Source organism: Salmo salar, chromosome 22 (assembly GCF_965601325.2).
Source record: "Salmo salar chromosome 22, fSalSal1, whole genome shotgun sequence".
NCBI lineage: Eukaryota > Metazoa > Chordata > Actinopteri > Salmoniformes > Salmonidae > Salmo > Salmo salar.
The window spans coordinates 16,490,980-16,516,403 of NC_138312.1; the positions used below are offsets into that span (position 1 = coordinate 16,490,980).

Below are 25,424 nucleotides of genomic sequence, written 5' to 3' on the forward strand. Positions count from 1 at the left end.
GTGACAAGGTAGAGGTGGTATACAAAAGATAGCCCTATTTGGTAAAAGACCAAGTCCATATTATGGAAAGAACAGCTCAAATAAGCAAAGAGAAATTTTCCTGAAATTCCATTCCTGAAAATTTCAAGAACTTTGAAAGTTTCTTCAAGTGCAGTCGCAAAAACCATCAACCGCAGTTAACTCTGCTGCAGAGGATAAGTTCATTAGAGTTACCAGCCTCAGAAATTGCAGTCCAAATAAAATCTTCACAGAGTTTAAGTAACAGATACATCTCAACATCAACTGTTCAGAGGAGACTGTGTGAATCTGGCCCTCATGGTCAAATTGCTGCAAAGAAACCACTACTTAAGGACACCAAAAAGAAGAAGAGACTTGCTTGTGCCAAAAAACGAGCAATGGACATTAGACCGGTGGAAATCTGTCCTTTGGTCTGATGAGTCCAAATTTGAGATTTTTGGTTCCAACCGCCTTGTCATTGTGAGACGCAGAGAAGTTGAACTGATGATCGCCACATGTGTTGTTTCCACCATGAAGAATGGAGGAGGAGGTGTGATGGTGTGGGGGTGCTTTGCTGGTGACACTTAACCAGCATGGCTACCACAGCATTCTGCAGCGATACGCCGTCCCTTCTGGTTTGCGCTAGTGGGACTGTCATTTGTTTTTCAACAGGACAATGACCCAAAACACACCTCCGGGATGTGTAAGGGCTATTTGACCAAGAAGGAGAGTGATGGGGCTGAATCAGATGACCTGGCCTCCACAATCACCTGACCTCAACCCAATTGAGATGGTTTGGAATGAATTGGACCGCAGAGTGAAGGAAAAGCAGCCAACAAGTGCTCAGCATATGTGGGAACTCTTTCAAGACTGTTGAAAAGCATTCATCATGAAGCTGGTTGAGAGAATGTCAAGAGTGTGCAAAGCTGTCATCAAGGCAATGGGTGGCAACTTTGAAGAATCTCAAATATAACATATATTTTGATTTGATTAATACTTTTTTGGTTACTACATGATTCCATATGTGTTAATTCATAGTTTTTATGTCTTCACTATTATTCTACAATGTAGAAAATAGTAAAAATAAAGAAAAACCCTTGAATGAGTATGTGTGTCCAAACTTTTGACTGGTACTGTATGTTACTCCAGTGTCTTGTTCCTGTGGGCGTCTGGCCCTCTTCTTGGAACGATTAAGGTTTCCCCTGGGGCTAAGTGCCACTACAGGTGCAACGGTTTGTTATGTGTGTGTTTGTATATTTGTGCGCATGGACATGTACGTGTGCGTGCGTATATGTGTGTGAGTGCGTGTTGGGTGTGTTGTTGTGCCTCTCTATGAGGGTGTTGGGGTGTGGTCTCCACTGGGCCCTGTAGGGGCCTCTAATTCCTGTGATAAGTACCGTCCCCATGGTGATTCTGGACGTTTTTCCCAAACAAACAACGGGAGGATGTTTATCTGGGGCACCCGACACTCAGGGCGCTCCGCATGTTTGCCCTTGTCACTGGACAGGGATTGGTGTATGTGCCTTCACTTCCCTCACTCAGCTCTTTCTGTCTCTCTTTTGCTTTCTTTCTGTCTCTCTCTGTTTGCTTTTCTCTTCTCTTCTGCTGTCTTTATTTTTGTCTCTCCACTGCCTCTCTCACCAAACTTGCCTAAGAAGCTGTGTCTTTAGATCACGCCTTAATAACAGCACCAGAACTAACTTATTTTCACGTCTCAGATTCAGTAGTTTTACTCCTCAACAACATCAATTATAACCATGCCCATTGGACCCTCAAAAACATTCACATTTTAGTAATTTAGCAGATGCTCTTATCACGACTTATAGTACTGAGTGCATTCATTTTCATATATATCTTCTTTTTTTTCATACTGGTCTCACGTGGGAGTCGAACCCACAACCCTGGCATTTGCAACACCATGCTCTACCAACTGAGCCACACAGGAATCAGTCTCAGGGTCTTTTGGCTTCTTCTTCTAATTCATATCCACTCTCACCTGGGCCTGTGATGTACTGTATCGTCCCCTGTCCAGGCCTGACCCTGGTTTACTAATCAACATCGTGTGCAGTGTTCTGTGGGTAATCCAACACATGACACCATCATGGCTACAGAGACAGAGGATGAAAACATCTGTGCTGTGGCAGCAGATCAATGGGTGTCTGTCGGCCCGGATTAGTGGCACTTTAAACAAGATATGACACATTTCCATTATCCTGGGTCTAAACTAAAACAAGTAGTCAGGGCACAGAGAGGTCCCTCACAAGATACAGTAGGTGGAGACTTAACAGTCACTGCAGTTCTGCTGTTCCTACTCGGTGTTTGGCTTCTCATTTCATACTATGCAGCTGGTCACTTTGAGAGAAGTTTGTTTTGAAAAGTGTCCTAAAGTGTTTACAGCACCGCCAAACACTTTGAGATCATTTTTTATGATAATAATGTAAGCTACCCTGGATTTATGTGAACTGAGAGAAAGAACAGAACATTTGAGTCAGGGTTTTTTTACTCTGTTTTTAACACATTTTTCACTAAGTTGTTCGACTTAACATTACAAATTAGCAAAAAAATGTGTCTATTTTCCTCCCCCTTCACATTTCAGTTTTGGGAGTGTCACCTTCAAACCATCACTATTTATTGTATTCTGACATTGCCTCATGCTTTGTTTATAGAAGTGAGCGGAATTAAAATCTGTGTGCCTGGTAAAGCTCTCCTTACAAAAAAAGCCTTTTAGTGCACTCTGCAATGTTTTTATCATGGCAACATCTTGTTTACTTTAGTTGCCTGCCTAAACTGCTCGGAACATGTTAAGAAAACCTTTGGAGAGAGTCTCTACAAAGCTGTCTTTGTGTAACAGCAGCAGGCGAGAGAGCAAGCAGCTCACCAATGTGTTAACTCTCAAACCCTTAAGCACTTCCACATGAAACCCAGAGACTGATACCCCACAAATAAAAACAATGAATAAATCAGGCATATGCTAACAATACCTTTTATAAATGATTGTTCAGGCGCATAGACATGTTGGAAGTGACCTGGAGGAGACAGTGGAGACAGTGTGTGTGAGAGACAGCAGAACACTGAGCATTGTGTAGGAGAGTGGGAAAGGTGAGGAGGACTCTAACGTCAACCAGATTTCAGCTCGGCATGCCAATAGTAACAACTAACACGGGGCTGAAATGTTGTTTTAAACTGTGTGCGTATTTATTCTGTCTTTTAAAGAAAACATGAATACCTACATGCACTGTCTCGATAAATAAAAAGGGCCAAATCCTATTCCTGTTTTCAATTCAGTGCTGTGAGAGGTGGGGTCCGGATCGTAGCAGAGCTCAGTGTTTTTATGAGGGTCAGGACCCCCTCTTTAGTGGCCGTTCAAAGGTCACAGCCAGTGAAACACTGCACTGCCCTCTAGTGCTGCACCCTCTGCCTCTCTCTCTCACTCTCATAAAACGAACTGACTCTCACACCTCAACACTCTCTGAGAATTGCTTAAGAAATAATAGGCTATTTGGTGTATATGTCTTTTGTAGACAATGTTCTTCATATTTCTCAACATAGGTCTCCTAAAAGATGTATTTTAAAATCGTTGAACAATATTCTTCAATATCTTATATTTAAAATGCAGTTTGGACCCAATGTGCAAACAGTTTTATTAAAAACAATGAAAATAGAAATGAAAATGTACACAATGATCAGCTACAGAGTATATGGACATGTGCCATAGTGCTGGTCCAAAGTAGTGGGTCCAGTGTATATAATTAAAACCAGTGAAAAAGAAAGGCACACTAAATGATATGTAAAAAGCTGACTGTGTAAGGAATGTCTATTTAACTTGTTTTATTGTGGCAATTTACATTAGGGACTGTCATCCTGCCAGAAAGCTTTTAAAATCTGCTTCATTTCAAGTCCAGAAAGTGACACATGCCAACGTTCATAGTCTCTCTCGATGTCAATTCCCCGTATCCCCATCTAGCTCCCTGTATCCAGACGCTCTTCGCAGGGCTGCATTAGGGCCCATTTGAATATTTCATTTCCTATTAATTATGCACTGTGACTCTCCATGTCATTAGAAGGGGAAAAAATCTCATGTAACAAAGGATGAAAAGAAGCAAGGCGCACGGCTTCCGTGAACAGAGAAATTCCAAAGCTCATCACGTAGGTCACCCTTCATTGAAAATGAGGTCTATACCGGTTAAATAAATTGAAGTTGAAACGTCTTTACCTATTTTTTTTTTTTTTGTAAGATGTACTGAAATGTTTACCGGTTTCAACCTACTTAATTAAATGGCCTTTTATTTAATTCAGATAAATGTGAAGCTGAGAGTGGACAGAATTGATTTCAGCAGCCAGGGTTATCGTTCACGCTTTCTTCAGATATGCCTTCAATTCTGTCTTTTTGTCAAAATAATTACACTGAAAATACTGAATATATATTACAGACTATTTAAAAATATATATACAACAGGGACATCGGAAAAGCAGTGTATTTGCCTTAAAGATTTATATCAATGTGCCCAAGGTTGAAAATAGCCCTCTGAAAGAGAAACCTTCACATTCAAGCAGAATGCCATCAATTTCCCCTCCCTTCATATAATGTCAGTTTTGTGTGTGTCTGTGGCTTTTTAATGCACAAATGTGTTGTCGGTATGTTAAGCAATCGGCCCATAACAAAACTGCCAGGGTGGCCTTTAGATTTATTGGGCCATCACTTCAGCCCGGCCTGCCATTGCTGCTGCCCCGGTCAGGTCTGGCTACTTTTTGCAATAAATGACAGAAAAAGTGGATTTGAGAAGGCAGGCATGTCGCACACCATTCCTCCCTCAGCCGGCGCCACTGTGAGCGCGTAGAGGCATGCCTAGTGACAGTGACCTACATGGTCACTGAAGATGTGATATAATTTATGATATATATAATATATTGGATCCATTAGCGAGCATAATGAAGTAGTGAAATGAAAGGGTATTTGTGAAATCAGTTCAAACATCCTGCTCGGATTATGATTAAATGATTAATGAAATGCCCCTGCATAAGCATTTTCAAACAGTAATTCATGCGGAGGCTGATAAAAATCCTCCAATCATATTTCCTTCACTCGTGAACCTTATCTCCACCATTTTATATAAATCACGGGAAAAATCCTGTCTGCTGCCGGGCAAGCTACTTATTTAGATTAGTAAAAACGTGCAGGAAAAGAGAACATCTTCGCAGTATAAAATAATCATGCATAATTATATTCATAATTCAAGTTTGTGACAGATTCCATCTCTCTTCTTCTTGTTGTCCTTTGCCTTTCCGCCTGGCTTCATTTGACTTCTCTTCATCTTGATGACATAATTAACTAAAAAAGCCACCAAAATAAGGAGAATGTGCCAACCAGAAAGGCATGGTGCCATCTTCGAAAAGAAAGGTTGCACAGTGAAGCACTGTATAATTTACTAAATTAATCCAACCTGAAATTCTTAAGTCATTTTTCTTATCTATGAAGTTAAGTTTGAGCCGATATGGCCACCTCATGAAATATGGATTCCTTTCTTCTTTGCTTAAATAATTCCTTTTCAGGATATGCAGATATTGTTATATAAATCCTGGTAATATTAGGGTAGTTTTATATTTCTGGATCTGCACAGTATTTACTCATTATTATCTGTATGTGTGTTCACCATTTCTACTTTATTCCCACAGTACCCATACAAAGGAATTACTAGATCACGTAATCACATAAAGAATTATAGGATTTGTGTCAAATTGTATAAAAGGCTGCAGTAAAACCATGTGAAGACACACTGAGCTGAGAATCTTTGTTTTCTCTTTTATCTTTTCTCTCAGGCATCTCAACAATGAGCACGCCCTGGACGACAGGAGCACAGCCCAATGTCGGGTGCAAATGCAGGTCGTACAGCAGCTGGAACTACAGGTATTGTCTCTCGTTTTCGCCAAATATGTGTGGCTCCTTTCCTGACACTTCCTCTGTCTACTGCCCTCCCCCTGTCTCGCAAATATGAACCATGGGTCACACATTGAGGGGGGTGGAAGAATAAAATGCTTTTGTACATTTGTGAGTAACCAGTCATTAAAAATGTGTTATGTATGCATGACAGCCAGGCAAAGATATATGAAGGGCTCCGGGGCTAAGTAGAGAAGATAATTACATTTTGAATTTTACTGGGTTTTAAGGTTATTTATGACTTTAAACTGTTTGGCACCAACAATAAAACACTTCTTGAAATGCTCAGGCAGCAGCCAACGATGGGCTTCCTCAGTGTCTACTAGGTTTATTGGAACAGAAAGATACGGTACAATATTTCTCACAAATAACAGTGATAAGGAATATTAATGCCGTCCTCCCTATGAGTGGTCTGATAGGCACTTCGTCCATACGAGGGACCCTGGAAAATATGCATATGTACATTAAGTATGCGCTAATGGAAAAAGGGATGGCACAATTTTGGTCCATTAGTGTGCGTAAGTAAGGGGCTGTGGAGAGGTGGTCTGAACACTCTCTACTGGTCCCAATGCCCTCTAGGCTGGAACCAGGTGCCTTTGGGGACGGTTTGAACATATTTTATTACAACTGAAAGGTAGACACAACAAACCATGCCATTAACTGTTGTTTTTGTGTATTTTGTTGTTGCTAAGCAGGCATTGTAATCAATGGCATTTTTATGTATAACGGATTCGATGATGTATATACAGTTGAAGTCGGAAGTTTACATACACCTTAGCCAAATACATTTAAACTCAGTTATTCACAATTCCTGACATTTAATCCTATTAAAAATTCCCTGTCTTAGGTCAGTTAGGATCACCACTTTATTTTAAGAATGTGAAATGTCAGAATAATAGTAGAGAGAGTGATTTATTTCAGCTTTTATTTCTTTCATCACATTCCAAGTGGGTCAGAAGTTTACATACACTCAATTAGTATTTGGTAGCATTGCCTTTAAATTGTTTAACTTGGGTCAAACATTTCAGGTAGCCTTCCACAAGCTTCCCTCAATAAGTTGGGTGAATTTTGGCCCATTCCGCCTGACAAAGCTGGTGTAAATGAGTCAGGTTTGTAGGCCTCCTTGCTCGCACACGCTTTTTCAGTTCTGCCCACAAATTCTCTATAGGAGTGAGGTCAGTGCTTTGTGATGGCCACTTCAAAACCTTGACTTTGTTGTCCTTTAGCCAGTTTGCAACAACTTTGGAAGTATGCTTGGGGTCATTGTCCATTTGGAAGACCCATTTGCGACCAAGCTTTAACTTCCTGACTGATGTCTTGAGATGTTGCTTCAATATATCCACATAATTTTCCTCCCTCATGATGCCATCTATTTTGTGAAGTGCACCAGTCCCTCCTGATGCTGTCACCCCCGTGCTTCACCGTTGGGATGGTGATCAGAAGCTTCTAAAGCCATGACATCATTTTCGTGAATTTTCCAAGCTGTTTAAAGGCAGTCAACTTAGCGTATGTAAACTTCTGACCCACTGGAATTGTGATACAGTGAATTATAAGTGAAATAATCTGTCTGTAAACAATTGTTGGAAAAATGACTTGTGTCATGCACAAAGTAAATGTCCTAACTGACTTGCCAAAACTATAGTTTGTTAACGAGAAATTTGTGGAATGGTTGAAAAACAAGTTTTAATGACTCCAACCTAAGTATATATGTAAACTTCCGACTTCAACTGTACTACCATTTATCATAGTTACAAACGCAATGACGATTAACAGAATTTTAACCTCGAACGACGAGGTTACAAGTTCAGTTAAGCGTTTCACAACACTACCATCTTACTTATTATTTCCGCTCTGGTTGCGTGTATCATTGAGAGCAACTCGGTGTGTGTGTTTATCAGACACATCCTGATTCCTCCCCCTAACCCAGCATATCTCTATAATGTGACCTGGCAGCTACTGTAAGACAGAGTGGACAGTTTAGGACAGGTAGGCAGATCCAGGGTTTGTTATTGGCAATGGGACCTAGAGTATAGTTTAACCTTGAAGAAGAGACATCGCCAGATAGACTTGTTCATGAACATTTAAGGTATCAAAATACACCAAAGTTTATAATCAGAGCAGCACATTAAATAAACAATGTACATATATGACATACAGTGAGAAACAACATAATGCATTGGATTATATTAGATTTTGTTCATAAGGGATTTAATGGTTGTTTTTTTCCCCTTCTCATTACAGCTAGCGAAAGACAAAGAGCGTCTGCAAGCCATGATGACGCATCTCCACGTCAAATCCACGGAGCCCAAACCCGCCCCACAGCCAGTGAGTAAACTCTCTACCATGTGCCTGTTTTCCGTCCTCCTCTTCTCTCACTTGTCTAATTGCCACACTTATATGTATTAATGCATTTCCTCATCTCTTTATGTATCTGCTAAACGAAAGCAGCTGCTCACTTGAGAGGAGCACTAAATAATGTTTTGGTCACATATTTTGACATCCCCGATTCTATTTTGCTCTGATGATTAACTCAGAACACATGGTACCAGCGGTCAGTGGTGGCTGAACTGGTGTCGGTATGAGCCGACACCATAGACCTCTGTAGCGTGGTAAAATATAGACCTTTCTTTGAAACTGAAAAATCTCCTCAACGTCTTCAATTGGTTGTGAAGATGGTATCCTGGGGATTCCACCAAATAAGCTTCAGAAATACAACATGTTTCTCAAATTAAGAGCAATCGTGATGGCTGTTCAATTCCTTATCTTGACACATTTTTCGGACCATAACACCATGTCTGTTATGTCATCATGTCACGATATAACTTACTGTTTAATCCTTGTCTTACAGGGGTACCACTTAAAATACAGCGTACTGCTATTTTGTCATGTATAAGAAGGAGCGCCATTACCATAGTTCAGTCATTGTGACAGTTCATTCATAGTGCCAAAGGCATGAGGGCCATTACACTGCTGGGCTGAACACAGAGGAACACACACACACACAGAGAGAACCTCTCCTCTGACAAGTTCCTTTCAAAGCCTCAATCATTTATTTACAGTCAGTCTGGAGCTATTGACGGGCAGAGTCTCTGTACGGCGCTCCACACAGCGCAGGAAGGCAGGCAGGAAGGCAGGCAGTCAACATAAAGTGCCTGGAGATGTGACAATAGGCTGCTTGTCGGAGCTTTGCCTCTTGTCACACACACTGATTGTGTAGATTAGGCTTCAGAACGAGTGCCTGTCACAGGGACATTTGTATATGAAAAGTGGCTGGGGCAGCAGATAGCATCTTGACTTCTCTACCTCTCCCCAGGGCCAGTAGGAATGGCTGTGTCAGGGCTCTGTGCTAAAGCTCTGGAGGTTGGGTACCAGACCAGTGCTGCTTTTATTCAAATAAATACATATCCTGCATTCTCCAGCGGTGGTGCAGTGCATGCTGGTAGCTGCACTGATATGCAATGATAAATGTGTCTAGTCGTGGTGTGGCTCGGTGGCTGGATCAGTGGGGGAATCCCACAGGTCAGAGTCCCAGCTGGAGCTCTCAGTTAGACTAGAGCTGGAGCTGACCTCAGAGTTAGACCAGGCTTTAGACTATAGACTGTTCAGGGAGTGGGTGTTGATGGGAGAAAAAACATTCAGTCACGACAGAGAACAGCCTGCATTTTACAGTTACTATTTTACAGTTAGTCCTAATTAAATACTTAACACATAGATCTATACTGTACATACACAGTGTCAACTGAATATAATTTAATTTATTCCTATGAGCTTTAAAAAAAAAAAAAAAGTTTCAAAGAGCTGAAGAATACAGTGCATAAACAATCTGTGTGTGTGCGTGTGTGTGCGTGTTTGTTTTTGTGTGGGCGTGGGGGTGGGTGTTTGTAGTTGGTGTCACTAAGCATTCTCGTCAGAAGTCTGACCTTTTCGCAGTACATAATTAAGGAGGGACTTTTTTGTTTATTTTCTTTAGCAGCTTGGCAAGTCAAAGCCAGTATAATTAGATCACCAATTACCATTTCATTAATTTCTGTCTGAAGTCTCATTTTGTCTCTGCACTGGAGTGAGCCCAAATGCTGAGGGAAACAAAGGCCAGGCTATTACCAGGCTGTCTGGCCTATTGTTGAGGGCCACTCACTGTTTTTGGCTGGGGAATATGGATGAAACATGAAACAAAGACTGCTAATCCACAGGAAAATAAGTCTATTGATAGTATTGTGTCAGAAAACAACCAACCGAAGTGTGATTTATTTGGCCCTTGATTTAGAATAACACCCTCGTACAGTAGTGAATGTACCGTATACATTTATGTGCTTACAGTAATTGTGTAACACATTATTTGTGTAGACCTCTGCCAAAAGGCATATTCTGGCCTCAGAATTCTTAATAAACATTACATGCTGTATTTACACATCTCCATTGATGCAGAAAAAAAAAACAGACACAATTTCCATGTTTTAGCAAGTGTAATGCAAATGAATACAAATACACAGACTACAATTCATTCAAAAAAATCACACTAGCCGTAACCTCGTTAAGTCAATGTCATGTCAAGGATAAATATAGCGGTGGTGCCAGCCGTGCAGGCAGCCCCAGATTTCTTTATTATATACCTGTCTATCATGTGGGGCCATCTCGGTGGTAATGACTGCTAATAGGGTTGTGGTAATTGGGTGGCCGTGGAGGATCCATGTGGGGGGGTGAGATGTTAAACACTGTCTGTTCACTTTTACCTGCAAGCCCTGCGTCTCCACTGTAACCCACAATCATTATCAGCTGAACTTAGACAACTGATACCTCCAAAGCAATTGACAGCGTTGGCATTTCATTAATTTGTTAGCACAATCCACAAATAATTGTCAAAGATGAGACGCCTCCTGCCCACTCTCTCTTTCTCTCTCTTTCTCTTTCTCTCTCTCTCTCTCTCTCTCTCTCTCTCTCTCTCTCTCTCTCTGTTTTTTCCTCCCCTCTTTCCTTGCAGACTGAAGTCATGTTTAATTTGGAAACTGGCCTCCTTTGGCAAATGAGCAATTAGAACAATTTTGTGCGAATATGTATATGTGTCATTAGCTTTCCTGCAAATTAATAGCTGGAGCAATGGGTCAGACTAGAATTTTCCACTTGACTGCTGCTCCAGTGTGGAGGCTTGGCAGACTTTGGAAGCAGCCACAGCTGCTGGAAGCCATGGTATACGTTCGGAGCACTTGGCTTAATTCGTTTACCTTGTAGCCATTATTACTAATATCCCTCCCCACACCCCCACCCTTGACAGAAAAGCAACCCCTCTCATTCTCCCTCTCTACCAAATATTTGGGGTCCATCTTGCGCCAGACAGCGTAGCCCAGGTGATGGGGTCATTCAGATACAGCATTTAATCATCAGATCACCTCCATAAGCATCTCCTAATTAGAGTCCTTACAATACAATTTCAGCTTGTAATTAGCCCAGATTGGCCGCTTCCTTTCCGTGGCTTATTAGTAGCTGCTCAGCGGTAGGTAAGAATCACATTGTCATTTGTCAGGGCTGTTAGGCCGCCCTTCTCCCCTCGCCAGTCGCCACGGATGTGATGCCAGCAGATGAAACAAAGGGAAGAAAACAGAGAGCAGGGAGCTGAGCCGTTAGAGGAGTAGGAGACGGGAGGTGGAGAGAGCATGGGCAGGACTCCTCGGTTGTTTTCTAAACGTTTAGCGAACGTTCACGGATCATCCTCAGGGTTGCCCATAATTAGAGCTGCGATCAGCCTAGCCAATGAGGCATCTGAGACGCTGGGTAATTAACGAGCTTTTGTCTGTCTGTCTGTCTGTCTGTGTTGTTTTGTTTACTCTCCCTCCCAGCTCAACCTGGTGTCCAACGTCACCCTGTCCAAAACAGCCCCCCCTGAGGCCTCGCCCCCTCTGAGCCTGCCCCAGACCCCAACCACCCCCACGGCCCCCCTGACGCCCCTGTCCCAGGCCTACTCCGTCATCACCCCCAACAGCCTCCACCACAGCGTGGGGCCCATGCGCCGGCGCTACTCTGACAAGTACAACATGCCCATTTCTCCAGGTATTGGACGCATATACCACACACACATAAACACACACACACACACGCGCACATACAATTTCAAATCTATCAGACTACAAATGTATCTATAATAGCTACTGACTATGGCCTTTCTCTATGTTCGTCTGTATGCTGTGTTTGCTCCCTTTGTACAGATATTGTCCAGAACAAAGAGTTCTACATGAATGCTGAAGTCAGACCTCCCTTCACATATGCCTCACTTATACGCCAGGTAAGGATCCTCTGGTCGGATGCCTCCGCTCTGCACTTCCCTGAGCTGGTAACTTGCAATGTATTTAATCTGTCATTTAAAGGAATAGGGCCTTTAATCTGCTTCAGTGGCTTCTGTCGTTAGCAGAACACGCAGTAGATAAATATTCAGCCAAGACACAGATTGCTTATTTTCAGCTTTTTTTTTTCTCTCCCTTCCTTGTTAAATTTCAAATACAATTTAGACGCGTAGCAGAAGATTAACCATCTGCAAATGAGTACAAGAATGCACTCGGGACTCCAAAAAACGGCCAGAAATAACATTTGCTTTTGATTAAGCATTACAGTGGATGTGATTATTATGAAATTAATTTCACACAACAGTAGGGATGAGCCTGTTTTAAGATGGCCAGTCAATTATCGTCCAGCCCGCAGTAATCTGTGATCTCAGGAATTTATCTAAGCCTGGCATAATTGCTGGCCTGTAATCTGCCTGAGAAATGTTTTTGCTTCCCTCCATTTACACTGACAAAAGAAATATATTCAAATTGTGAGATTTGAATGGGAACCAGACAGTGTTCCATAAACAAAGCGAGAGGGTACACATCGTCCACATCATCACACGGACAGACGATGAACTGTAGTCTGTGTTCTTTCAGGAGAGCACACACAACCTGCATGCCACTTGTGAATAATTGATTGTTTTTCAGAGGGAACAAAATGTTAAATGTTGTTTCTGTCTCTTTTTCCAGGCTATCCTTGAATCACCGGAAAAGCAGCTAACACTAAATGAAATTTACAACTGGTTCACACGAATGTTTGCATATTTCAGGCGCAACGCCGCAACATGGAAGGTAAAATCACTCTTCACTTTGACTTCCTTAGACTAATATAAAGGGCAGGGACTGTTGTGTTGATCTTGTGGAATTAAATGATAGTCAAATGTATCAAGTTTAAATGCAATGAATGAGTCTTTACCCAATTCATAACTTTGCCCGCTTATTCTATCCGAATAGAGCCACCCCTAACACAAACACTGTCTGTAACCTCGCAGAAGAATTATGAGGGAAATTGTGCATTCTTGTAAAATAAAATCCCCACCTAATATTTGGAGATGTTTTTGGTAGTGGGTGGAATTGGTTTAACTCCCTACTGTGCTGCCAGGGACTCCTGGCTGAGACACTCCCACAGAATTTAAACTGAGAGCACCTTTTCCACTGGGCCACACACACACAGGCAGACAAACAGAGACAGAAAAAGAGAGGGGTTAGAAAGAGAGGGTAGACTAAAACCAAAGGAGAAGCTGAGGAGTAAAAGAAAAGAGAGTGATGAAGCATTGACGGCTACCCTCATAAGGCAGGGAGGGCTGTAGTGTAGCGTATCCACAGTGCAGCTGTGAATAAACCCCTGAGCCCCCCAACACAGCTCACTGTCCTCTCTCTTTAACTGCTGACAGCCCTACCATAGGGGCACATTGGAGTTATAAACACCAAATCCCACACTGTGAAACACTCCTGCATAGAGGCATGCATGCACACACACACGCACACACACTCAATAAAGCACTCAGATGACAAAGGGCCAATACGTATACAGAGTTCCAATCTCATGTGTCAGTGATTGGTTTATTTAAAAGGGCAATCTGCAGTTGTTACGTCCATTTTTGGACTTATAAATTAATGATATGTACCCATTGATTCTTAAATAATGTAACTTATAAATGCCTCATGAGCTTAGTTTAACTGTGGTACCCCATCAGAACCCAAAATATAAGCTTATTTTACGCATATTTTAAACCAAATAAATGTCAACAAACACATGTCAAAACATGGTTAAAACTATTTTGATGGCATGGATGGTCACCGTTTGTATCCATAGCTCTGTCTTTGGATTCTACAGCCTCATCCCTCAGCTTTTTTTCCGAAACAGTGGCGGGGAAAGCATGTTGTTATTGTTTCAACTGCTGCTGATTGTCACTTTAAGAAAAGTAACCCGCATACTCTGCAAATGGTCTTGTGAAAAAGCTTATCATATAACCCACAAGCTGAAGCTTTTGGAAATGTGTCTTCTCCATTAATGTTCAATTGTAGGTAAGGTCATAACTGAAACTGACAAACCAAACAGACTGGTTTATTTGATCAAGGTCTTTGTTCAGTTTGGGTTGTTGTTATCAAGGACTTACAGTAGGCTCTTCTCAAATGGCTCATCATAAATTCAAGCTCTATGAAAGGTATTTTAAAAGGATGTTGATGAAATGAAACTGTATTGCCATAGTAACTGGAAAATATTTCCACAATGTTTTTGTCATTTGAAACTTTTGGCAGTCTACTGCCAATAGATCACTGATACTTGAAAGAATGTACTGTATTTATGTCCAGGTTCTATCATGTCTCTGTCTAAATGTTTCTTCTCTGAAATGAAATGGTTCATTATTAGACATTTTCTTGTGTTGATAGAATTTTTCTCTCCCTTCTCTTTTTTACACCAACTGCAGAACGCAGTCCGGCATAATCTTAGTCTTCACAAGTGTTTTGTGCGAGTAGAAAACGTTAAAGGGGCTGTGTGGACAGTGGATGAACTAGAGTTCCAAAAGAGAAGGCCACAAAAGATCAGTGGGTAGGTCTGCCATCTCTGGCCGACTCTGGCGTTTGTCTGGTTGTGGATCTATGGGAAGAGGCTGCTCCATGTCATTGTCTGCGTGCCACGATGTCCCCCAAAGTCGCTGTTTGCTTTAGTGTGCAGCATCCCCCGTGCTTTCCGTGTTCTACTCCTGGTGGTGTAACCATAACCCACATTGGCTTGTGCTTATTTTCATTTTGATCATCTCCCTCTCCTCCCTTGTCCCTCTGTCTGTGACTGGTGTTGGTCTGTCTGTCCCTCTGTCTATCTGTCCCTGTGTTGTTGTGATCACTGCGTCTGCATCTGGCTGCCCTGATGCTTGTCTCCTGCTCAGGGTGCCATTCGCACCAACCTTTCCCTGCATAAGTGCTTTGTGAGAGTAGAGGATGAGTTTGGGTCCTTTTGGACTGTTGATGATGAGGAGTTTAAACGCGGCCGCCACGTACAGCGAGGCCGCCCTCGGAAATACACCGCTGATGAGAACTTTGATGAGCTGCTCGTACAGTAAGCACTTCCGCCTGGCCCACTCTGCTTCCTGACCCCCAACTTCCCCCAGACCCCCACACCCCACCCCCCCACCCCACCTCCTGCATGCTCCGCCTCTGTGTTCCCATCAATGCCTCTGTGTTCCCATCAATGCCTCTGTGTTCAGCTCTTTCATCATACACCAGGCTTTTACCCAACCTGCTTTCATCAACCTGTTTTGTCTTCCTTACAATGAATTGAAATGATTCTGTGTGCTTTTGGGGATTGATAAAATTGCATGGATTGCATTAAATGAATGATGAGCATTTTCTAAACTAAAGTTGTTTTCTGCAGAAGTCCAGCATTAGTGAAGAACATCCAGACCAGCTTGGGTTATGGGCCAGCTCTCTCTGCAGCCTTCCAGGTAAATGTGAATACTGACTCAGTCTCAAGCTCTCTGGGCGTTCACTACTTTACCTTTTAACCTTTTACTGTGAGGGAAAGAAAGTCAGGAAATAATAAACATAACACTGTGTCCACCTCCTATTCCTGGTCACTCTTCCTTGTTTTGGATGTACGGGTGGTGGGTTGGCAGGCTGAAAAGTGCTGACAGTTTTCTTCCGTTTCACTGTTTTAACACTGTGCATGCTTGTCAGGCTTCAATGGCAGAAAACAACATACCTCTATACACTACTGCTTCCATTGGAAGTCCCACCCTCAACTCCCTGGCGAATGCCATCCGAGAGGAGATGAACGGAGCGATGGACCATGGAAACAGCAACGGCAGTGACAGCAGTCCAGGACGCTCTCCCTTGCCAGCTATGTGAGTGGCTGCTTACTTTTTATCTACAGTATTTGTTTAAGACTGGAGGAAAGGAAAGAGTTTCAGCTGGTCACCACTGATTCAAATAGATCCCAAATATAATGGATTTTGATGGAACATTTAAATATCCACCCAAATGCTTTAGAATTTGATATTAAATGTCAGATGTTATATAAATGAACAGTGGTAAAAAGGATTATGAATAAAGAGAGGATGATATTGGCGCAGTTGAATGAAGGGTCAGGGCCAGGACTGTGGCTACAGCCCTCCCTGAAAATGGAAACTGCACCTTCTGGAAGGTTTCAAGGCCGGGAAGAGAAGTCCGGAGCCCTCTGTTATTTCAACACGAGGTTTATAAACTCTTCTTTATTACGGTTCAAAAATGTGTCCTGCCATCTGCTGAGTCCAGCCATAATCACCTCTTCAATTGATTAAAATATTTACAAAATGCCAGAAAGCAAAGTGACAAAGCTGCTGTCTCCTCCACACTGAAACATGAGCTCCAACACGTTCAGAACCCTCTGAGCCGTCGAAAGAAAAACAACAAAAAAGCATAATTATTCTAGAAGAAATAGTCCAAGATTCCCATGTAGGAAAGCTGTGGTTGGCCTGGAAACCGCAGTTCCCTATTCACTTGTTGTATAGGAGTGTCTGCTAAGTTGTTTGAAGCCTAAAATAATATGGGGCAGGCAGCATCGTTTCCAGATGTGGGGCAGACCACCAATGTGCAGCTCTGCTAGATTTAGGGATGGCCCTGTAAAACATCAGAGCTAGAGGGAAGTTGTGCCGGAAAACAAAAAGGTGCAGTATTGAGCTTGTGGCGAAATGGAGAAAAGTGCCATCCCTAATCACTGTGAACATAGCTTTGGGCATCGCTCTGGAACAGGAAAGGCAGAGACAGGATGGGTGTGCTGGCCCAAAGGCTGCCTGTGTCTCTCTCCCTCTCTTTATCTTGAGGCTGATTAAACCCATATTCTGAGCTTTTTCACAATTACTCCGTGTGGATAAGCTTTATACGAGTACAAAATCCGTCAGAGCGTTCAACTTCAGTGCGTTTGCGCAGCGCCACATTTCTTCTATCTTCTATGAAGCAGCACGCCTTCAAACAAACGTTCAGGTTTACTAGCTAGCACCCTCTATCGCTCTCAAGCCGGCTCCCTCTCTCCTCTCTGTCCTCCAAGAGATGCACCTCACACAATCTACAGACTCGCAACATCCTCGTCCCACCCGAACCAAACCTGGCTCACAGCTCTTCACCTGGTGTACAGACATCAGGCTGACTATGGAGTGGCCCAGGCCTTACATGTGTTTACCAGCTGCCTATCTCAGAGCCCTGCATGGTGTTAGACAGAGTTAGGCTTTTAACACAGAGAGGAAAACAGGGGCTGTTCTATTTTACTGGATGACTATAATCAGGTATCCAGCCTCAGCCAGCTAATTAAAAGCAGAGTGTGGAATCAGCATGCAGTTCAATAGCATAATAATAACAATTTCATGTTTGCCCTGCAGCTAGGGATTGAGACCTGAGGCGATGTGACTTGTGGAGTTACTTTGATCTGAAACCAATAGAAAAGCTGACTTTACTTTTCTCCCTGTTTTGTCAGCTCGTTTGTGTTGAACTTGTTTTCAAGTCTGTGGGTAAATAAATCTAATTTGTGTAACGTTTGTGGGTAAATAAATCTGGAACATGCATGTTACTGGTCGCTGGTCAAAATGAGCTCAGCATCTCGTACTGATATATAGTGATGGGGGAAATAAATGTATACAGTTACACATCGCCATATTATTTTTGAACGATATTATATCGATATTTGACTCCGTGTGTCGATTTCTAAAAATAACAATTGAAATGGTTAGAAAAAGGGGAAATATCCCGCAGCTGCTCATAATGTATTACCTTTTTCCCTCCTCTCTGCGCCTGTGGAGCCTCCTTCCCGTGCGCTTTATTCCTGCAGTGTTTCTGTAATGAGAATTTGGCAGATCTCATCTCTTTAGCGCCTCCTTTGCCCAGGCAGTGGGCTGGGTTCATGTTTTGCCTTGTTTACAACTGACAGCGTTATTATTCTCGTAAGGGCTCTGTTTCTTATCACAATGTTGTGTTGAGTGTGCCTTTCTGCTCTGCTCTCGCGCCTTCCTGCCAGTGCTTTTCTTCTCTTATTGACACTTGGGTGAAAATATGCATTAATTTTGGAGTTTAAAGCATGTATAGCGGTGTCTGGTCGCTGTGTTTGCTTGAAGTTGATTAATGATAGAAGCTGGCTCGGGGTCATCCTCTGGAGACCCGCCTCGCAGGTTGTGCATGTTAACGAGTAGGAAGAGGAACACACAGCACGCCACTGATCCACCACCACCAGGAGCCTGACAAACCCCCCACTCGCTCCCTCCGCAGAGTCCATTCTTCTCTCTCCCCGTCGCACGTTGTTAATCTTCCTCATTTATCAATTCTAAGTGAATACCCAGTTGTCAGCTGCTATGAAAATAAAGCCTGCCGGTTTCCTGGGATTGGAATACCTCAAAGGAAGGTGAAATTATCATCAAGCCCAGCCCAGTGAGGCCCCTCTCAGAGATTCATTAGAGCCATTCATTTGTTTTTGTTTCTAATTTCTGAATCAATACATGTCTGTGATTCTGTTTTCGAGAGAGAATGAAAGGTTCAACAAGGGTTTAACCAGCTAAAGATAAACTAACTGGACCATCCCCTGTCTGTTTGTGTTCTGTTTCCACGCAGGCATCACATTAAAGAGGAACCGCTGGACCCGGAGGACCACGAAGGCCCCCTCTCCCTTGTGATGACGGCCAACCACAGTCCAGATTTCGGTCACCACAGAGATTACGATGACGACCAGGGCCACGATGACATGCTGTAAGGCCAGGCCCCCAGAGGCAGAACTAACCTTAGTCATCTGTGAGATGCCACGACGTCACAGATAACACAGATACAAGACTGCAGTCTCAGCCCACTGATGACAGCTATCAAATGTTTCCAATTGACTTTTAGTGCCATTAAATACATAGTGAAAAACACAAGAACGAGAATACATCTCACTTGGGAGTATTTTTGATTTATATCTAGTTTTTGGTTTAAGTGAACGAAAATATGAAGAAAAAAAAAAAGAAATTTCTACTCAACCTGCGTTGGATGGACATGTTTGGTACTGGGGACTTCTTGGTCAGTGTGGTGATTTCAAATCCAGGATGGACTTGGACCTGCACTGTGCAGCCAGTATGGACTGCATGCAGCCACTCAACCACACTGAGCACGGACTGCTGAGGGGTTCTCTGTCTTTTTCTCTCTCTCTCTCTCTCTCTCTCTCTCTCTCTCTCTCTCTCTCTCTCTCTCTCTCTCTCTCTCTCACACACACACACCCACACACACATATGCCCATAAACTCAAAGAGATATTGACTGACATTTAATTTACACTATGTGTGTGTGTATATATTTTGTTCATGGTCACTGCCTTCAAAACTTCATTGGTTTGCTTCCATCTAGGGTGGGAAGGATGTTTTTTGGCGTGTTTTGAGGGCGAGGGGTTTAAAATATAAATGTATGTCTTTTTCATTGTACATTGCTCTTTATCGCATTTGATTTCTGTAAGTGATCAGACCTCATGCCCATGCTGTGGAGATTCTGTATGGTCAGCACTTGATGAATGTTTATATGATTTCCTTTCATGTTGTCTCCATGTTGTTGTTTTTTTACATGAAGCAGAATGTCAAAATACCAAGTAGTATTTTTCTGTCATTTATTCCACATGCTTCAGAATGCCACCTCCCTGACATGTAGCCCATCCCCACCCCATCCACCCCCAAGCTCATGAAGTCCATCCGCAATGCACTACTTGTAATGAAGGCTCTCTCCGCGCATCAATGAAGTTTCATTTAAGATGGGAATGAATGACAGAGAAATCATGCAGGTTATGATTTACCCTCATGAAATGATATTTGAGAACAGCCCTTCACGGCAGTGCATGTTAGCTGCATCCACATTTCTGATCATTCGCAAGCTCCCAGTTTTAGAAAGAAAATGAAATGTCAGGTGTGCAGGACAAAGATAATATTTTAGACCAACTAATTGTGATTCCTGAAGACAACTGTCATCGTAGATCAAACGTGTCTAGTTTTCCACACTGTAATTTCACTCATGGAGGGATTGTTTGGCCATGCTTGAAGATATCAAAGTGCATTCCCTATAGTTGTCATGTTTTTTACCATATGCATGACCAGTTGGCTCTCTCAGTTTTGAGTGATTATTAATAATTACACACATCAGATTAAATATTAATGTCCTTAATTTAGGGATAATCCCAAAATGGGCAATAAGACCTGATCATTGCTTCATTCCAGTATTTGTCAGCCATGTTACGGCCCCAGACGCCCACCCTTACACAAGGGAACTGATGATCTGGTTCCTTCAGAAGTCAACATCAGCAGAACCCAATGACCAAGTCAGAGTAGTGATGTAGGCCCTGCAATAGAGTGAATGGGATTGATGCAGGGACTGTGGCGCTGTGAGGCTTAACACAAATGGGCTTGATCCTAGGTTTGGTATATTGATATGAAACGGAATATGCTCGTACAAAGACTCAGAAAAAGGACTTTTTAAAGACTGCAACCACTTTGCATTTTTTATTTATTATTATTATTTCAGTTTTTAGTTTTACTTTTGTATTTAGTTGTTGATGTGTCGGATATCTTGTTCTGTGACTACCAAAGATAAACTACAAAGTAAAAACGATGTTCTCTGTTTCATGCAATAGCAGATAAGGCCAAATATCCTCCATTGTCTCCCATTGGATTGTGACAGGATCTATTGATGGAGTATAGTCTCAGCTTTGTCAAGCCAATGGCTCATTGATTAGAGAGGGCGCTCCTCAAGCAGTCGGACTGTCATCACCTTTAAAGCCAAAGGGCTGTCTTGACGAGTACAGTAGCTGCAGGTCTTTGCAGTGACCAACACTTCAAGGGAGATGCAGAGTCAGACAAACATTATGACCAAATTAGGGGAGCATGGTCTTTGGACCAATGAGAGGGAAAGGGATCACTCTGTCCATCTATCAGCAGCAGATTACTGTGCAACATAAGGGGATGGATAAAAGGAGATGATGATAATAACGATGCTGATTTGCCAGTAGACAGGAGAGCTTTGCAGAGAACAATGTGAAAAGGATTCTATATTTCAACTGGACCACACAATGATTAAATATTTTGTTTAATTTTTTATTCTTTATGAATTTGTACCCTTTCCAACGATTGTATGCCACTCTTTAGTGAGTCCTGCTACCTTGACGGGATTCTACTGTTCTTTGTTAACATTGGCAAGGCTTTATGATTGTGTTTAGTTTCTGTCAACGTATTACTTTTTATATTAAAAAACACTCCTGTCAACTAATAAGCTGGGTACAAGGTACTTTTATGGCAGTTATTTGAACATTTCATCATGCATTTCCTGTTACTAATGAAAAGGGCAATCTGTGGTTTTCAGAAAATGTATTTAATATCCAATAGCAGGCAGCTGTGGGATGGGTCAGTAACAGCCGGACTGGGATCGTGAGAACAACTCGATCTCATCCAAAGCCAGTCTTTTGCTGATTTGCTTGGTATTCTAAAGGGGGGAAAGCTGGTAGATTAGAACATTCGCAGCATGTGTAGCTTGACATTACTAAAGATAACAGCATGAGAAAATTGTTAGTACACAGACCTCAGTTCAAACCTATAGGGAATGATTAAATTAAGAGGAAAAAATGTTTTTCACTCAGTTGAATTTAGTTGTATGTCTTGCATGTGTAGTCTAAAACTGTAGTGAGTGAAAAAATATTTTTTTAAAGGAAAAAAAAACTGATAAAGAATACTACATTTGAGCTTGTTAATCTTGAGGGTCTCACATCCTTTTTGCAAAATCAATCCAAACCTCAGGCCTTTTTTCATGAAGAAATCACCTAACTTTATTTGATCCTGTTTTTCACAATCTATTGTCAGTCGCTTGGTCGTGGGTTTTACAGCAGTAGGTTGTTAGTATAGCCTTGTGTCTTTTTCTTGTCGTTTTCTTTGCTTGTTTCTTTCAAAGATCAAAAATACATGTGTGTTATTCTTTTTGCTTTATCACAACTGCTTTGTGTTAACTATAAAAAAAAGCTTTGAAAAATTGCTGTATGTATTGGAATAGAAAACTGTACTGCAAATGTATTTTACTTAGTAATCCTTGCTTTAAAAAGTCATACATGCAGACATCTGTGCGAGATGGGCGGGGCAGGGTGGGGGATTATCCCAGATTTTGGATTTTAAACTGTAAAATAGAAAACAGACTTTTCTCTGTTATCATTGACCTAAGGATTTTGTACAGATTTTGTTCTTCCTTGTGTTAAGCTGTTTTTGATACTTCCTTTTGATGGTCCAACCACTGCCTTCTGTGGCTATATGTTAAACATTACTGCTCGGAGAAAGGGCAGACAGGTATATTTCCTCTACAAGACTGAGGTATCTTGCATGACTAAATCCAGGGTCACAGAGATGAGAAATAATAGTTAAGTGGTCAGTAATAATATAAGGGTGTATCAATCTAATGATATTTTATATGAAACTAATAGGAAAAATAAGAAAAATATGCAGTGCCAAGATGTAGAGAGTATTTGTTAAATGCTTTGTTTTTATTCCGGAGGAATCGATTAATTCATACATACATCATCAGTGATGTCATCATCATCAGTCCATCATCATTAGGTGAAATACATACCGTTTTTTTGTTATATTTTTATCTCAACTGTTATTTTTTCATGATAAGTAAAGCCAAGCACATCAGGTAGCAGTCTTAAGTGGAGCACAAAGGTTAAAGGTTAAACGTTTGATGTGAGTCAGACTGCACTCGTCCTTGATATACTGTATGTTGAATTTTGAACAAGAAATATCAACCCAAGTCGAGTAACCTTTTGACCTTGCTGTGCTCTGTGTAGGTGGCATCAGATTCCCCCTCAAGACACTTGTGGCCATGCTAATTTGCCACGGTTCCATCAATCATGATCCACCCCACTGTCGTTCACCACTGTGTTGTACCATCGTCCTCTCAACCCGTGCCTCTGGCGGAGGGAGGGAGGGAGGGAAGAGGGTACGGCAGAGCAGCTGTCACGGTGCTTTAATGTTTCAGCAGTTAGGTTAGTTCTCTGTTGAAGCTGTAGTCTGTAGTTTTCTGTTTATTAACTAAATATTCTGCTCATCACCTCTATCATCAGTCTGTAATCTCCTCATCATTCCTGGTCTGTCTGATGCAGAATATTCTGTTGTACAGTCAGTCTCGATAACTGACGTAAGCATTCTAAAAATGCAATAAAATGCTGGTTGTTCATGTTTGTTTCCTGAAGTCATTTCTTACTTGGTTGACATGGTAGGGATCTGCATACAAAAAAATACTGAAATCATAGTTGCCTTGTTCATATGTACCAACGCAGGACGCAGCAAACGAAAAAGGCCACTTGATCATTTATTTATTCATGTTATCTTGCCATAGCAAATGGGTACTTTATACTCCAAAAATCTCCCCACAGCGATTGCACCTACAGTATACAATGATATTACAATTTTTCTATGTTTTTATTTGTGTAGGTTAGATTGTCACAGATACAGGCCTGTTTGTCACCTTCTGCAGGACTTCTGGGTCTGTGATAAGGACCACCACTATCATAATCAGCCTCAACATTAAATTATCTTGTAATTAAAAAGAGACAGTTAAACTGTTCTAACATCAATTTAGGTAACAGCATTTGATAAGCTATAAATTGTAACTGCATTAAAATTCCAGAAATATTAGCGATATGGATTTCTTGACGGGAATTAACGCTGATGACCAAGACTTGCTTTTTTATGACGGAAGCACAGGTCATGTTGGCCACAAAACAGGAGACAGAGATCAAGTCTAAGCACTTTTAATCTTGTGAAACAAGCAATTACAAATAGCTGCATTGATTCGTTGAAAAGCTTTAGGTGACATAAATTGTTTCTCGCTTAGCTTATTGCTCCTATACATAAATGTCACAAGTATATTATTAATTAAAGCCATTGAAAGACAAGATTTAATAGAAACAATATAAAATCATGACCAATCTTTTTGCTGGCAATATTTTATCTAGCATTTGGGGTCCTGCATTTCCATGTTGTATCTCCAGTAATAAACAGTACAGTCGGCTCCACAATGATGGGATCTCTTGATAAATAATCAAAATACTGAGCTACATTGTATGCTCAACAAAATGGAAAAATTATATTATTTTATACTAATACAATTGCTCAGAGAAATAGATTTTGTTTAACAATCTCAAAAAGATAGGTGTCAAAATGATTGGATCCCCTGTTTTCAATACTTCAGCACCCTCCCTTTGCGAGGATTACGACACTGAGCCTTTTTCTGAACATTTTTTTGAGATTGGAGAACTCATTGGGAGGGATCTTAGGTCATTCCTCCATAATCGTTCCAGATCTGATATACTTTGTCTGTGCTTATGGAATGACCACTTCAATTCAAACCACAGGTTTTCAATGGGGTTCAAGTTTGGAGACTGAGATGGCCATTGCAAAATGTAGATTTTGTGGTCAATTAACCATTTCTTTGTGGATTTGATGTGTGCTTGGGTTTATCTTGCTGGAAGAGTCAGCCTCCTGGCAGAGGCACCCAGGTTTCTGGCTTAATGTCCTGGTACTTGGTAACGTTCATGATGCCATTGACCTTAACAAGGGCCCCAGGACAAGTGGAAGCAAAATAGCCCATATCATTAAAGATCCCCCACCTCTTTCTCTGAGCAATTGTATTAGTATAAAATAATATACTTTTTTGATCATACAATCACAAAATAACTGCTATTACAATCTCATACATAAATGTAAACAGAACACAAAACAACCCAACTTTCATTATTCCAAACGCAAATCAAAGTGTCAATTGTATGTTATTATAAACTGGGTGGTTCAAGCCCTGAATGCTGATTGGCTGAAAGCCATGGTATATCATGACACGTTGTGTCATGCAAAAAACAGTCCTTAGCCCTTGTATATTGGCCATATACCGCACCCCCTCAGGCTTTATTGCTTAAATGTCCAAACAGTCAGTATTCCAAAACGGATTTGAAAAATGAAACTGATTTGAGAATTAAGGCCTGCAGTGTGAACAAAGCTTACTAGAGTTGCATAGAGATATTCTATGACTTGAGCCAAACCAACCTCAGTGAAACCCAACGGGCCGATTAGCCAGTCATCCTATTTACTTCTATTGGACCCGCAAAACACAGTCTCAGCGTCAACAGTGAAGAGGCGACTCCGGGATGCTGGCCTTCTAGGCAGAGTTCCTCTG

The 25,424-nt window shown here is 41.6% G+C and overlaps 1 protein-coding gene across 15 annotated transcripts in view; it reads left to right on the plus strand.

Moving 5' to 3' along the window:
• The window catches only part of LOC106582854 (forkhead box protein P1-B), a 140,372-nt gene extending 116,943 nt beyond the window's left edge, over positions 1-23,429 (plus strand). For 10 of the 15 annotated variants that reach the window (XM_045705055.2, XM_014166388.3, XM_014166387.3 and 7 more), the window contains 9 exons: positions 5,815-5,902; positions 8,174-8,257; positions 11,764-11,974; positions 12,130-12,206; positions 12,937-13,038; positions 15,138-15,307; positions 15,623-15,692; positions 15,925-16,091; positions 18,820-23,429. In XM_045705055.2, the coding sequence (XP_045561011.1) occupies positions 5,815-5,902; positions 8,174-8,257; positions 11,764-11,974; positions 12,130-12,206; positions 12,937-13,038; positions 15,138-15,307; positions 15,623-15,692; positions 15,925-16,091; positions 18,820-18,958 (1,108 nt within the window). In that variant the 3' untranslated portion in view covers positions 18,959-23,429. Of the gene's footprint in view, positions 1-5,814; positions 5,903-8,173; positions 8,258-11,763; positions 11,975-12,129; positions 12,207-12,936; positions 13,039-14,678; positions 14,801-15,137; positions 15,308-15,622; positions 15,693-15,924; positions 16,092-18,819 lie in introns of all 15 variants that reach the window. The other 5 variants (XM_014166390.3, XM_014166392.3, XM_014166397.3 and 2 more) reach the window with 2 other exon arrangements.
• The last annotated feature ends 1,995 nt before the right edge of the window (positions 23,430-25,424 follow it).